The sequence below is a fragment of the Armigeres subalbatus genome, chromosome 1, assembly GCF_024139115.2.
Source record: "Armigeres subalbatus isolate Guangzhou_Male chromosome 1, GZ_Asu_2, whole genome shotgun sequence".
Classification (NCBI taxonomy): Eukaryota; Metazoa; Arthropoda; class Insecta; order Diptera; family Culicidae; genus Armigeres; species Armigeres subalbatus.
Window position 1 is genome coordinate 230,149,307 of NC_085139.1, and position 16,527 is coordinate 230,165,833.

Consider the following 16,527-nt stretch of genomic DNA (forward strand, 5'->3'; position numbering starts at 1 on the left):
ATTTGCAGTTCCACGAACCGAGTTTCCAATCGCTAGTCCCTTTTCGTCGCAGTGGTCTTCGCCGATGGTTCCGGTCCATACTCTCTTGTTGATTGTTCGTTGCTTATGATTTTTTAAAGGCTGGCTTGCAGGGCCTGACACCAAACCCCCTAAATTTCCGGAGGACCATTCCTCCTTATTTCCGGTGGACCATAGTGCACAGTTTCACTTAGAGTCCCTCGCTGGCACTCGGACGATGATCATCCGCCCCTAACATGGAGGACAGACTCTTGTTGTGAGCCGATCCTGGCATATAGAACAGACGCTCAGTAAGATTTGCACCTCCGGAGAGGTCGTAAAACCCAACCCTTGGTACTATAATAACGACGTTCCCACGGTTCAACGACGACGACGACGATGACTTAATAATGTAGCAGTTTAATTGTCGGACCCTGTGTATGGTTTACAGTAACTTTTGCCATGTTTGGAATTGGAAGGGTGTTTTTCGACAGGATGGGATGTACTGTTCGGAAGTTGGCTTTCTCAGTCTGAAGTATCAAAACGATGGTTTATTTACTTGCCCGACGTTTCGGCCGACCCTTGAAAAAGGCCACAACCCATCGGCCGAAACGTCGGGCAAGTAATTATTTACTTACCATCGTTTTGATACTTCAGACTGAGAAAGCCAACTTCCGATCAGTAACTTTTGCTCAAAATATTTGAGGCTCGGGCGATAATCATATGGCTTGGAGTGATGATATTCTGGGGATAAATGCTCCAAAACACTAGCTTGAAGTAGGTCAACTAGGATAAAGTCAACTTTTGATTTTCGGCCGCCTGGTTCCCTATAGTAGGTTAGTTATGTAAGTTATGCCCTACTGGGTGTTAGGCCATTTAACCGAACGCCATTTGGCAATACTATAATAAGTTGCAAAACGAATCTCTCTGGATCAATATTAAATCATTCTCAATATTAAATATTAAATAATCCTCTTTTCTTTATTCTATATTTCTATTCTCTACCTTCCTTCTAACTTCTTAGTTATTCTTTCTTTCTTTTTCTTTCTTTTCTTTTCAATATTCTTCCTTTTCTCGTTTTTCTTCTTATTTTCCTCTTTTCTTTTTTATCCCTTTTTTATTTTTCCTTCCTGCTTTTTTCCTCCTTCTCCTGCTTCCTTCTTCCATCTGCCTCACTCATTCTCCAATATTCCTTCTTTCTTATTTCTTTTTGCCTTTCTCGTATACTAAGTATACGTAAAGGCTATTTGTTCGCTTCAAAAACATTTTTTTAAAGAAGGCCCGGAGACCCATAGTGTTCGATACCAATCCACTCTGCTCGACGAACTGAGATGATGTCTGTGTGTATGTGTGTGTGTCTGTGCGCACCCACCCAAAAAAATGTCACTATTTTTTTAGGTACTTATCCTTAATCCTTAATTATACTTATCCTTAAATAAAAATAATAATATAATAAAATTTACTCGCTACAAGTTGCATTCGACGCAGGATACTCTACCATTGTTTCCTATTGAAAATTGGTCAAATCGGACTATGGGCTCTTCAGTTATGGCCAAAATACCACCTTGTTATAGAAAAATTGAGTAAAAAATGTCACTCATTTTCAGGCACTTCCTTAACCAAGTTACTCGCAACAAGTTGCATTCGAAGCAGAATACTCTATTGTTACCCCATACCCATACCCCATTGTTTTCTATTGAAAATTGGCCAGATCGGACTATGGGCTCAAGAGTAATGGCACAAATACAATTTTTATAATGCACGAGAAAGGCACCATCACCGCTAGGTGGATTAATCAGGGTTTTTCTTCTTTTTATTTACTTCTTTTTCGTTTTTGATTCTTCTTCTACCTTCACGCTTCTCTATTGCTTCAAATTACACTATATGTTCGCTTGATCTGAACTACTCGTTTCCCGAAAAATACTTATCCCACTTGTCCTCCCACTTACACTCCATGGAAATATTTTAACGCTTATGTTTGTGTTCAATAGTCTCTAATTTAACATCCAACTTTTTCTAGTATGCAATATTGGATACAAGCTCCATAGTAACGACGAATTGTAATTTTAAAAAGTGATGGAAAATGAGTCGAATCGAACGGAGCCTTTTTGTTATTTACATCATATAAGCTGTAACATATCCAATCTACGAATAGGACACCTGAATGTCAGGGGTCTTGAACACCACTTCGACGGTGTTAAACTATTGCTTGATTCGACCCAATTCCACTTCTTTACTATAACCAAAACCAAGTTAAAGAGCTCCGTCCAGCAGCAGGACCAGTGCGTATACCTGCCTACAACTTTATTAAGCATTCCCAGCCTTCAGGTCGCGGGCGAGGATCAAAAACATGCGGCGGTGTTGGTATGTATGTTAGAAAAGACTTCAAAGCTACTCCTATCTTCAAATCCAATTACGACAACACTCTCCCAATCGCATCGAGAGTGGAATATTTAGCAATCCAAGTCAAAGTCGGTGAGCTGAATATTGGAGTGGTCGTGCTGTACAATCCTTCGTGTTCAAACCAATTGTTCAGCCAGCACTACGAAAAGGTTCTACTGGAACTTCTTGACTACGACTTCGACAGGATTTATATACTTGGAGATTTCAACATCAATGTCGCTACAAATGTGTCTTCTCCAAACTTGACCTCGTTGAACCACATCCACTCAACCTTCAATCTAACCGTCCTACTAACAGGCCCCACCCGAATCACATACACTTCATCGTCTACGATCGATCTTCTGATAACTGATTGTCCACAATACATCAAGAAAACCAAAACTTTATCAGCAAACTCGATCTCAGATCACGGATCACGGTAATCTACCTTCTTGCGACATTAGGGTAAGGAAGCAAAACAGGAAATCCACACGTGTCAGAAACTTCCGAAACATTGATGCAATGCAACTTCAAGCTAATTTTCAAGCAATCGATTTCCAACAGTTTTAAGATTCTGACGCCATTGAGGAAAAAACTACTTTGATGACAGCCGAGTTGCGAAAGTTGCTCGATCTTCGCGCCTCTGAAAGAATTATTCCTATTCGCGATGAAAGAACTCCGTGGATTGCCCGACAAATCAAACAGACAATCGCTACAAGAGATCTGGCATTCAAGCTCTACATACGCAATCCAAACAGAAATAGAGATGACAACCAATGGACAGAATATTCGCGTCTTCGCGACCGCGTGAATTCCTGATCTTTGAAGCGAAAAAAAAACGTTATGCTGATCGCCACTTTGGCACAGATCTGCCAGCCAAAAAGCTATGGTGTAACCTCATAATACGACAAAGCAAGTTTCTGGTGCTTGTAACATTGATATCAAGGAACTTAATCGTTTTTGTTTTCGGGTGGCCACCCTCAACTAAGGGCTGAGAACAACAGCAATCCACCACCACCAGATGAACCAAAGCACAGAACAGCGGTGCATCATGGTGAGAAATCTGTCGGAAAATACTTGATATTGATTCCAGCGCAACAGGTTCGGACGAAATTCCTATTTCATTCAATAAATTACTATGCCCATTCATCCAGCTGCTTCTGTGTCACCTCTTCAATGTCATAATCTCTGCTCAAACTTTGCCTACTATGTGGAAAACAGCCATCATGACACCCATTCCTAAGGTAGTCAGTCCATCTCAACCTATAGATTTTCGCCCTATAAGTGTTCTCCCCGCGGTTGCCAAAGTCCTAGAAAAAATTTAATAGATCAGATTTCAGAACATCTAAATAACCCCATAACAGATGTGATGGCCAATCACCAATCAGGCTACAGGAAGGGCTTCGAAACAACCACAGCTCTAGTTAAGGTATCTCATGACATGTACAGCAATCTTGATAACAGCCGCTGTACTGTCATGTTACTAGTCGACTTCTCGTTAGCATTCAACTGTGTCGATCATGCAAAACTAAGCACCAAGCTTACCGATACGTTCAGATTCTCCAGGACCGCATGTGGACTTCATTCATTCGAACATCGAACATCGAAACCAGTCGGTGCGGCAAGGCGACGTGCTTTCCAGCGTACGCAGAATCACCGATGGTACTCCCCAAGGCTCCTGTTTAAGTGCAATTCTGTTCAGCTTATATATTAACAGCTCTCAAGTGCAATTACCATCTCTACGCGGACGACCTGCAGGTATATATTTCGGGGTCGATTGCCGACGTGGATAGGCTGATTAGAAACATCAACAGTGACCTTAGAGCAATCACTCGCTGGGCTAAAGTAAACAACCTGCACCCGAACCCGAAAAAAAACCCAAGCCATTATCTTCAATCGATCGGGAACAGTCGTACCGGAAATTGTAAATATTGTTTTCTGTGATGAAGTTGTTTGATTATCTGACCATGTGACTAACCTCGGTCTCCAAATGGACAAAAACATGACCTGGTCATACCAAGTAAACAGCGTTGTGCAAAAGGCATACAATACTCTAAGGACCTTCCGGCGCTTCAAACCGGTACTTTCTGTATATTCACATATTGTAAGATAGTGTACTATGACGGACTTTCGGTAGCACAAAAAGTCAACTTCACCGGTGCTTCAAGTCAACGATCCGGTTTGTACATGGTCTTCGTGGTAGTGAGACAACAGCTGAATTGCGTAACACCATTCTGGGACACGACCTGCCAGCACATTACCATCTTCGGACCTGTTGCTTCATGAGACGAGGATACGACGGCAATCTACCGAAGTATATTCAAGAATATATTGTCCATGCGCAGCAACAAAGAACGCGGTCACTCATTGTCCCAAGGCACACGAGTTATAACGGCAAAAGTGTTATAATCGCAGGAGTTTTATGTTGGAACAACTTGCCACTGGAAGTGAAGCAGAAACCAACAATTTCATCTTTCAAAAGTGCAGCTCAAAGATCGATAGTGCTAAATTAGCATTTTAATTTGACATTTTTTCTTTTTCTTATTGGCATTACATCCCCACACTGGGACAGAACCACCTCGCAGCTTTGTGTTCATTAAGCACTTATACAGTTATTAACTGCGAGGTTTCTAAGCCAGGATACCATTTTTGCATTCGTATATCATGAGGCTAGCACGATGATACTTTTATGCCCAGGGAAGTCGAGACAATTTCCAATCCGAAAATTGCCTAGACCGGCACCGGGAATCGAACCCAGTCACCCTCAGCATGGTCTTGCTTTGTAGCCGCGTGTCTTACCGCACGGCTAAGGAGTACCTCATGTTTGTTATTAATTTAGTTAGTGTGCGTGTGTTTCAATTGTTTTCTATTTATTTAGTTTTATCCTGGATCCATTGTATTATCCAAAATTCTGCAAACTTATCCTTGACTTGATACAAAGTGTCACACTAACAGGTTTTCGTGTCCAATAAGATAAACAAATTTCAAATTAAAAAAATTACAAATTAAATGAGAATTACATGTGTTTCCACGTATGTACTTAGGGTGTAATTCGAATGTATGGGCAAAATTTCAACAACAGGGGTGCTCAAAAGTTTTTTTGGCACCCTACATATGTTATGCAAATGTCAATATAAGCCATTATACAATTAAAATTTATATTTGCCACAAATAAATACAATGATTACCTTTTGTCAGTGTATTTAAATACCCTGCCGTTCGGGAGTCATTGTACTCTTAAGGCCTCTTACGGTGTCATTCAGAATGGCTACCTTGCGGCTCACCAACACAATCTTATACAATTACCCACCCACCACCCACTCCGATTAGCACTAAGCTGTTTATTTCCGTTACACCTGACTATCCTTTCACTAGAAAAAGTATTAAAACTAAGTTTGAATCTCAATCTATATGTTGATAAATTATCGAATCATTCAGCGCTTAGGGTAACGGCTGTTGGACCGGGCTCATATTTTGGACCACCTAGATGAATTTTGCATTTATATCACACAAAACTAAATAAAACATACAACATTTAAATGTTATTGCAAAAGAAACTATCCATAAGGTATCTCCTACATTTGTTTCTTATAAAATATAGCAATTACTAAGAATATTTTCACGCATTTACTTATTCCGGCTGCATTAGAACAAAACCAAGACGACATTATAAAATTGAAGTCAAGTTTCAAAAGCTGTAAGTTTATTTGTACATAGATTTAAAACATGTGAATGATGTTCATGACTTTTTAAAACTCAATGGAAGCAGATTCATATCTCGAGCAAAACATTGTAAGTTTAAAAACAGTATTCTGAGGCATGTCCAAAATAGGTTCATTTTTGATTAAATTGAACATATTTTCGACATATCTTCTTTTTAAGTTCTAGATCTCTCAAACATCGAATATTGAATCCGATCACTACCTCGTTGCAGTATGCATGCGCTTAAAACGGTGTACAACACGCGTCGAAGTCGAACGCTGCGGCTTAACATTGGGCGGCTACAAGACGGTTGACTAGCCCAAGAATACGCGCAGCAGCTGGAAGTGGCACTTCCAACGGAAGAGCAGCAAGGCGCAGCGTCTCTTGAAGATGGTTGGAGAGATATTCGATCCGCCATTGGTAGCACCGCAACCGCTGCACTTGGCACGGTGCCCCCGGATCAGAGAAACGACTGGTATGACGGCGAATGTGAGCAGTAAGTAGAAGAGAAGAATGCAGCATGGGCGAGATTGCTGCAACACCACACGAGAGTGAACGAGGCACGATATAAACGGACGCGGAACAGACAAAACTCAATTTTCCGGAGGAAAAAGCGTCAGCAGGAAGATCCAAAACGTGAAAAGACGGAGCAACTGTACCGCGCTAATAACACACGAAAGTTCTATGAGAAGTTTAACCGTTCACGTAAGGGCCACGTGCCACAGCCTGATATGTGTAAGGACATAAACGGGAACCCTCTTACGAACGAGCGTGAGGAGATCCAATGGTGGCGGCAGCACTACGAAGAGCACCTGAATGGCGATGTGGCAGACGAAGATGGCGGTATGGTGATGGACCTGGGGGAACGCGCGCAGGACATAATTCTACCGGCTCCGGATCTCCAGGAAATCCAGGAGGAGATTGGCCGGCTGAAGAACAACAAAGCCCCTGGGGTTGACCAACTACCAGGAGAGCTATTTAAACACGGTGGTGAGGCACTGGCTAGAGCGCTGCACTGGGTCATTACCAAGATTTGGGAGGAGGAAGTTTTGCCGCAGGAGTGGATGGAAGGTGTCGTGTGTCCCATCTATAAAAAGGGCGATAAGCTGGATTGTAGCAACTACCGCGCCATCACACAGCTGAACGCCACCTACAAGGTACTCTCCCAAATTGTATGCCGTCGACTAGCACCAATTGCAAGGGAGTTCGTGGGGCAGTAACAGGCGGGTGGGCAATGTGGATCTATCAGGTGGAAGATGACTTGCGGACCCTCCGTAGACTGAGTGGTTGGCAACGTGTAGCCATGGACCGGGCCGAATGGAGAAGACTCTTATATACCGCACAAGCCACTTCGGCCTTAGTCTGAATAAATAACCTTTTGTTCTTTTCGAGCTTTTGTCCCTTTCGACTTTTTTTCCCGTTCGACCAGTTGTGCCTTTCGACCTTCTGTCCCTTTCGACGTTTTGTCTTTTCGACATTTTGTCCTTTCGACCTTTTGTCTTTTCGACCTTTTGTCTTTCGACCTTTTGTGCTTTCGATCTTTTATCATAGATTCGAGATTACCAATATCCTGCCAAATGACCGCTATGAGGTGCGTAAGCTGGACGATGAGACCGAAGGACCTAAAAGCACATCAACGGCAGGAGACTTCATCAAGCCGTGGTCACTTCCGAAGTGGAAGTGATGTCAGGAAAGGCCGTGTAGGAGAATTGAGATGCCCCTCGATCCCGCAACGTAGAGCAGAGAGAATTTTTATCACGATGGTAGTTGTAGCTTGTCCGTTAAGCAGAATACACCGGAACTCGGTCGGGGCTTTCATTAGTTAGAAAAATTAAGTTATCTGTTTTCCTTTAACAACATTTCCCTTCTTACATACATGTGCGAATCCCCAACTAAATAATTTCTAAATGGTTTACTATCAATATTATTATTTGCTAATTTTCTGTACAAAAAAGATATCTATATTGAATTCCTAGCTGCAAGACTAATAACATGCAAATAATTGAACTAGATCCTAAAATATGTTTGTATATAGGTAGCACCTGAATTATAAAGCGACTTCTTTGTCTTAAGCTCTTCCAAAAGCCTTGTTCATTGTTCATCAAAACTTGTAAAGCATAGGCTTTGCGGATATCTTCGAATAGCATAAATATTTTGCATAGTTCATTATTAGGACTATCACTAGAATTGCTATAACTCACCCCGAAATTAATAAAGGGAACTAAACGTAAGTAAATTTCTAGATCATAAATGTGAACTTCACTACTTCTAACAGTGCAGCAGGGGTTCGTAAAAGTATTATCGCGGAGCATGCGATTAAATATTATAAGCAAAAATATATTGCATTAATGAAGAACTAATTTATACAATACAAATTTTCTCCGTAGGAATATTACATTCTACCTATAAAAATGAATGATCTGTGTTCATCATTTACGTTATGGAGAATAATAATATCGAAATATTCCCATTAGATTTACTCCAACACACGTATTTATATGTTATAGTTGAAATTTATGTTTGGGTCACACACGTACAATAATTGCCTTTTGTCAGTGTATTTATCCTGCCGTTTGGGAGACATTGTTTTCTTGCGAAACACACATGGATACAATTACATATCGATTTTTTGTCGAAACAACTCATAATTTTAACTTTTATGAATATAAAACATGCAAAAGACTTCAATGCGAAGGAAGCAACGAACTCCTCTATTATATGACCACATATCCTCGGAATCATCCTAATCAATCAACTATCGCCACTCATCAGTCGATTTTTCAGGTCATGAACTACAAATGTGGCACATGAGCAGCTTCATACAATATTACTGTCAACCAGTGTTACTAACATGGAAGTTAAAAAAAAAGTTTTTGATGAGTTATCCGAAGTTGTCACTTGTCAGTAGTCTATCTTCCGATTGAAAAAAATGTTTTTCAGTGAAAATCATAACTTTTCGCCACATTATAGGTTTTATTTCTGAAACTTTTTATTGAGAAACACATGAAGTAATTCTTCTGAAAAACTCTAGAGATATTCCCAGACCATCTTTTGGCCCGTTTTGGAATGATGTTGGTTATAAGCCAAGCATGGGATTCTAAAAAACACATATTTTATTCTGTTTCACCTGTTCCCATCTCTCTAATGTATATTTTCTAAACCAATATGTTCACCAACATTTTCCACGAGGGCTTAGTACCTTTATTTAAACATTGGTAGAAAATTCACATAGAAAACATGCTGCTCAAAGCTTGTATTTTTATACACATGATCCATTACAATTCCCTTACATTTTATCCGGACGATTAACTAGGATTTCTTCAGTATCGTTTTGTCACAATTTGTCATGAAAAAACCATAACATTTTGAGATAAAATGAGGCAGAATCCCCACCATTTAGTAACTAGTTACATAGTTTCTATTTCAGCTTCACAGCCAATTGCTACGAAGAGGTATTCACACGTCACACTTAGCCTTCTAAAAGAAACTTCCTTTTCAAATGTGTCCAACTTAATGGCATGGATAATTTTTAATGACTGACACCGGCCTGCATTGTTGCATGCCAAAATCCATTCCGTACCCAATTCAATTCGCCGCATGCATTCACGCTCGATTCAAACACACTTCAAATTCGCAGCCTAATTAATCATTCGTAAACCGATCCAAATCCAATCACCGCGGTGGTATTTTTCCAAACTGGCGAAGCCACATACCTCGGACAGTTTTCTCATTTCACGCCTGTACTGCTCGTAGGTCATCGCTTTGGTGGCCAACCCAAGTGCCCCGTTCAGAATGCCGATGGCCACCTGGTCCCGTTCCATGGTGCGCTCGAGGGCGGCCACCTTGCGTGTCTTGGCGTCGAATTTCGTCACCGCGAAGGTCCGGCTCAGGTCCTGCAGCTGCCGGTGCAGTTTCCTTTCCATTTCGGCTTCGCCTTGGACGGCCCCGAACAGAATCCCCAGCATGGCCACCCGTTTCAGGTCTTGCTCCATCGTCGTCTTCGTCGCCGTTGGCGAAGGTGACGGCGACGTTTTAGGCGATGCTGTTGAGATGGAGGAATTTTCCGGCTTTCGAAATGTTGGCACTGGGGTCACCCTGTTGGGGGATTGGATCTGGGTGACCACTGCTTGAGGATACGGCAGAACTTTCACGGAAAATTCACTGATCACAAACAGAACGATTAACCACGGGAGGTTCATTTCGACGCGATTGAGGAGGTTAGAGGTTGTTAACGACTGGCAGCGTGGTTGACAATTGTTGGAAATTTATAAGGAAAAAGCATCGGAAAAAAGGATATGAAGCAATCCCTAATCATAAGATAGGCAGTAGATGGCATCATAATCGGACAGTAAATGACATGAATGAAAATATAATCGAAACGTAGCGACATCGATGGTTCTGCAGCATTTCACGGTTGATTGGAATCAATTGTCTGAAGGCATCAAGAACTTGGTATGAGTTGCATGGGGCCCAACTACGCTTGGCTTATCACGAAGGGCATGCATTGCGTGTGATTGTGCGATGGCTACCAGCCGTCGATAATGTTATTCATACATGCCTCCACCTTATAACTAAAGAACTTGTTAACATTAATTGTAGAAAAAAAACCCAGATCAATCCACCTAGCGTTGGTGGTGCCTTTCTCGCGCATTAAAATAATAAGAAAAACACATAAGAGAGGTCGAATTAGCACTTTAGGGGGATAGATTTTACTTTTTCCATTAGTTCATATGCATTTGCGGTCATTTGAATGCATTGCTGCAATCATTGAAATTTTTTTTTTTTCGTTTTTGAAAAAAAAAATTCCCAAGGGGGGACCCTTGGCAGAAAATCAATGTTTTTTCAATAACTTTGGAACGCAATGACCGATCGGGCCAATTTTTAATAGGAAACAACTAGACCGCAATCCGCGTCGACTGCAACTTGTTGCGAGCAAATCGAATAATGCTAAGTACCAAAAAGTGTGTCTCACATTTTTGTACACACACACACACACACACACACACACACATACATACACACATACAGACATCACCTCAATTCGTCGAACTGAGTCGATTGGTATATAACACTATGGGTCTCCGAGCCTTCTATCAAAAGTTCGGTTTTGGAGTGATTCTATAGCCTTTACGTATACTTTGTATACGAGAAAGGCAAAACGTTGATGAACATATGGAGAAGTTGGTGGAATAATTGTTATGCAAATTTGCTAAGTGTAAGCGTTTAGAAATTCGCGAGAGCTAAAGTTTAGTTTAATGAACTTCAGAACAAGTAAGTACCAATTGATATGTATTTATGTAGTTTCATTTGTGTTTTTACTCGCTATTCTCTGGTACCGTGAACTTGAAGTAAATCATGAAGACCCATTCGGTATAGGAGTATGTTAGGCCGCTCAAATATTCTGAGAAAATTGAAAAACTCAAATTAATCAATCGACCTGCACCTCTGCTAACCGCAAAGCAATATTATTTGAGTAGGGAAACATGCAAGGGTGTGTTCGACTTGAGATTAGCGTTAGTATCAGCTATTAATAAACTCAAAATACATATAGGGAAGAAAGGAATATCAGCCAGAGTCCACAAAAATAGCCAGACGAGTATCAAAGAGTGTAAAACTTGTAGGGGCCCTCCTTAGCCGTGCGACCATGCTGAGGATGGCTGGGTTCGATTCCCGGTGCCGGTCTAGGCAAATTTTCGGATTGGAAATTGTCTCGACTTCCCTGGCCATAAAAGTAACATCGTGTTAGCCTCATAACATACGAATGCAAAAATGGTATCCTGGCTTATAAACCTCGCAGTTAATAACTGTGGAAGTGCTTAATGAACACTAAGCTGCGAGGCGGCTCTGTCCCATTGTTGGGATGTAATGCCAATAAGAAGAAGAAGAAGACTTGAAAATCAAACAAAATATTTATTTTATCTTGGTCAAATGTGAAACAATCCAAGAACAACTTTTACTACGTCTGGTTTGAGCCAATCACCGTGGAATTCATTAATTGAAATTGATTGGCTTTTAAGTTTAGTTTGACCGAGAAAGGGAATTTGTCGCATTAGCGAATTACGTCGGATGATGGCTGAAGAATAGTTGGCCGAAACGCGTAAGGTGAAAATGCTTTTTTGATTTCATTGTCACCGAAAAAGCCAATCAATTTTAATAAAATTTTACTACGGTTAAAAATGGCAATAACATCGTTGATAAATAACGGTAAATGCTCACAATTGATTCCAATACCAGAAATAAATGTTCCCTATTTGGATCCGGGATCCGGATGTACTTTTTCCAGGAAGGTTGTTCCCCATGGAAAAAATATCACTTTTTTATTGGTCTCGGCTCACACTGCAGGGAAACGATTACTTTTCTATTAAAATTGAAACCCATTTCAGAACACTTACGGCATATGAAATGCCAACAGATGTTCTTTGAAATCAGCTACAAAATCTGAAGCATTATAAAATATAACCATTTATATATTCAGTGTCAGGAAACAGTAAGGAATATCCGAAGATTTTTTCACAATTTCTCCGTCTTTCACAAGTGATGAACTCGATGTCATTTGAAAAATTACCTTAATAAAAAAAAATTTAACAGATATTGTTGTATTGTGAATAATGTTTCGCTTCTCCAAGAGTCTTTCATTAGTCTCTAATTAGTGAAATGAATATTTTATCAACCCGCCGTTTCGACACGGAGATTAGGTCTTCATTAGGGACAACATACTGTCGTTTTTATCTGATGTTCAGTATTTTCACCCAGATGAAGATACAATCCGGTCGAAACGTCGAGTAATAAAATATTCATTCCACTAACTACAGGCTAAGTAACCGTTTATTAATAAAATGCAAAAGCATTAAAGCATTAATAATACAAACAGTGCTGTAATTGAGGATACTCTGTATCAAATAAGCGCATAAATTGATATGAATGGTGGGTTTGGAGGAATTCCATGTAAATTTCGGAAAGAATTCAGAAGAAATATCTGAAGACCCCAAGCGATAATTTCTGTAGAGTTTGCGAAGTAATTTATGAAATGCTCTAGGAAAAACTCCAGAAAAAAATCCAGGAGAAATTCTATAGGTAAATATTTAGAAAAGGTACAGCACTCCTCGGAAATTCCTGAGGAAACACTCTGAAGCAATCATATAGTTAGGGGAAACTGAACACACATGATCCCCGGGGACACATGATCCCCCCCTGCTTTCTCGAAAACTAATCACATTTTTATACCAGTGATATTTGCAACCGGATCCGTTAGCTAGATAATTGAATCTGAGTAACAGTTGATATTGGTTACTTTATGTATATAGGTTTTAGAGAGGTTTTATTATTTGAGCATTCTCAATCCTTTTTTTCTTCAGAAGAGAAAAGTTTAATAACTTTTAATATGTTCAACCAAAACGTACCAAATTTCTACTGGACAAAGTTTTATTGTTGTAGAATTGAATAAATTCATTCAATTAACTATTGCTTATTTCCATTGAATTCTAAAAACAAAACAAGATAAATACTCAACATGGACACACTTGATCCCCCACAGTTTGGACATACTTGATCCCGAAATTGCATATATTAAGGCGTTTGTTGTATACCGTTGCATATTATTGTATTGTATGTAACTAATTGATCTGTTCAAATTCTTTTCTAGTTAAAAAGTATAATTAAATTTTAATTTAATTTTGTCAGTCAGACGATACAAGCGCAATTTGAATTTCTCAATAGCCTTATTTCATTAACCAGAACAAAATGTAATTGAACATACTTATTTCTAATAAGTTTGATTAAATGCATTTTAACATTATTTTCTATGAAAAGGTGTGTAAATTAGGTCTTGAAAATACTCAACAAATCACAGGGATTAAAATCAGTGTTGTACGATCTGGTACTAAATTCTTTCCGTTTGAACTAGGAGAAGTTTGCTTACAATCACCATTTATTTGTAAATCTTCTTAAAGAATTTTTCAATAATAGGCACATTCAACAACTTTTAGTCAGTTGTTTAAGAGAAATCGCATTTGTGTAATAATAACACACACTACAAAAATTATGATGCGTGACAGTTCCATATTGATGTATGAAGTCACCATCCTGGTATGATCACGGTTGTGGTATTGGTAGTAAATAGTCTGGCGATCTCGATATATCACAAGTTTTTTTATTGATCTCAAAACAGGTACTCAGGGATATTTACCATGGGCCATGGCATTCGCAGTGTGGCCAATTTTCAGACATTTAATAAAAAAAAAATAGATTCTAAAATTACAAAGATATATTTATGTATCGATCAACCATTTTTGGAATCATAATTGTATCAATCACAAAACGAGATCCTCTTGAGCACATCATGGTTGTCGTGATATGACCACTGTCCTTTAATGGAGTGAATGGTTTGCAGATGAATCATCATCACTATGCCAATTTTGTTGCTATAGCAGACATTCTATCTGTCACTATTACTCTATTCGAGAACCAAAATACTTGCCTTTTTTAAAACCAACATTATTTAATTTTCGCACGACTGCTATTACGACAGACTATGAAGAATTGCTAGGATTTGAGGCTAGACCAATGCGTCCTTTCATTAGACTTGGAAGAACCTAAACATGTTCAGCTCATAACGGGATCAATTTCCCCCTATATGGGGATCAAGTCTCCCGCAAGTTTTGAAAATGCCAAATTTTCTATCTTTCAGCAAAATCGAATTTTGATAACTTTCATGAACAAATAATTGCTTCCAATGACGTTTTGAATAGCTTATTAAATTCTTTATCAAGTCCATCAAAAAGCGAGCAAATCTGTGCATGTTACACCGAGAAATATGTTAAACAAAAAGTGGGGATCTTGTGTGTCCAGTTTCCCCTACTATTTTGAAAGGAATTACGGGAGAATTTTTGGAAGAACTTCCGGAAGAATTCCTGGAGGAACTTCCGGAGGAATTCGTGGAGGAGCTTTCAGAGGAACTTTCCGAGGAATTCTTGGAGGAGCTTCCAGAGGAATTCCTGGAGGAACTTCCCGAGGAATTCCTGGAGAAAATTCCGGAGGAATACGTTGAGGAACTTCCCAGGGAATTCCTGGAGGAACTTCCGGAAGAATTCCTGGAAGAAATTTCGTAGGAATTCCTAGAAAAACTTCCAGAGGAACTTCCCAAGAAATTTCTGCAGGAACTTCCCGGGGAATTCGTGGAGGAACTTCCGTAGGAATTCCTGGAGGAACATTCATAGGTCTTCCTGGAGGATTTTCCGGAGGAATTCCTGGAGAAACTTCCAGAGGAACTTCCTGAGGAATTCCTGGAGGAACTTGCCGATGAATTTTTGGAGGAATTCCTGGAGGATCTTCCGGAGAAATTCCTGGAGGAACTTCCGGAGGAATTCCTGGAGGAACTTCCGGAAAAAACATGGAGGAACTTCCGGAGGAATTCCTGGAAGAACTTTCGTTGGAATTCCTGGAGGAACTTCGGGAGAAATTCCTGGAGGAACTTCGGGAGAAATTCCTGGAAGAACTTCCGGAGGAATTCCTGGAAAAACTTCCAGAGGAACTTCCCGAGAAATTCTTGGAGGAACTTTGGGAGGAATACCTCGAGGAACTTCCAGAGGAACTTTCCGAGAAATTCTTAGAGAATTCATGGAGGAACCATCCGGGGAATTCCTGGAGGAACTTGCCGATGAATTCCTGGAGGATCTTCCGGAAAAATTCCTGGAGGATCTTTGGGATGAATTTCTGGAGGAACTTTCGTAGGACTTCCTAGAAGATTTTCCGGAGGAATTCATGGAGAAACTTCCCGAGGAATTCTTGGATGAACTTTCGGAAGAATTCCTGGAGGAACTTCCGGAGGAATTCATGGAGGAGCTTTCAGAGGAACTTTCCGAAGAATTCTTGGAGGAGCTTCCAGAGGAATTCCTGGAGGAACTTCCCGAGGAATTCCTGGAGGAACTTCCCGTGGAATTCCTGGAAGAACTTCCTGATGAATTCCTGGAGAAAATTCCCGAGGAATTCTTGTGGAAGTTACCAGAGAGCTCCTAGAGGAACTTTCCGATGATCTCCTGGAGAATTTTTCGGAGGAACTTCAGGAGGAGTTCCTGGAAAAACTTCCAGAGAAACTTCCCAATAAATTCCTGCAGGAGCCTCCCGGGGAATTCGTGGAGGAACTTCCGTATGACTTCCTGGTGGATTTTCTGGAGGGATTCCTAGAGATACTTCCAGAGAAACTTGTGGAGGAACTGCTGGAGGATCTTCCGGAGGAATTCCTTGAGGATCTTTCTGAGGAAATCCTGGAGGAACTTCCGAGGGAATTCCTGAAGGAACTTTCGTAGGAATACCTGGAGGAACTTCCGGAGAAATTCCTGGAAAAACTTTCAAAGGAATTTCTGGAAAAACTTTCAGAGAAACTTCCCTAAGAATTTTTGGAGGAACTTCTGGAAGAATTGCTGGAGAAACTTAGCGAGGAATTCTTGG

The 16,527-nt window shown here is 40.2% G+C and overlaps 1 protein-coding gene across 1 annotated transcript in view; it reads right to left on the reverse strand.

The window, feature by feature from the left end:
- The window catches only part of LOC134211645 (uncharacterized transmembrane protein DDB_G0289901), a 33,251-nt gene extending 22,971 nt beyond the window's left edge, over positions 1-10,280 (reverse strand). Inside the window, exon 1 of the mRNA XM_062688734.1 lies at positions 9,795-10,280. Within this exon, the coding sequence (XP_062544718.1) occupies positions 9,795-10,280 (486 nt within the window). The remainder of the gene's footprint in view (positions 1-9,794) is intronic.
- Positions 10,281-16,527: the final 6,247 nt, after the last annotated feature.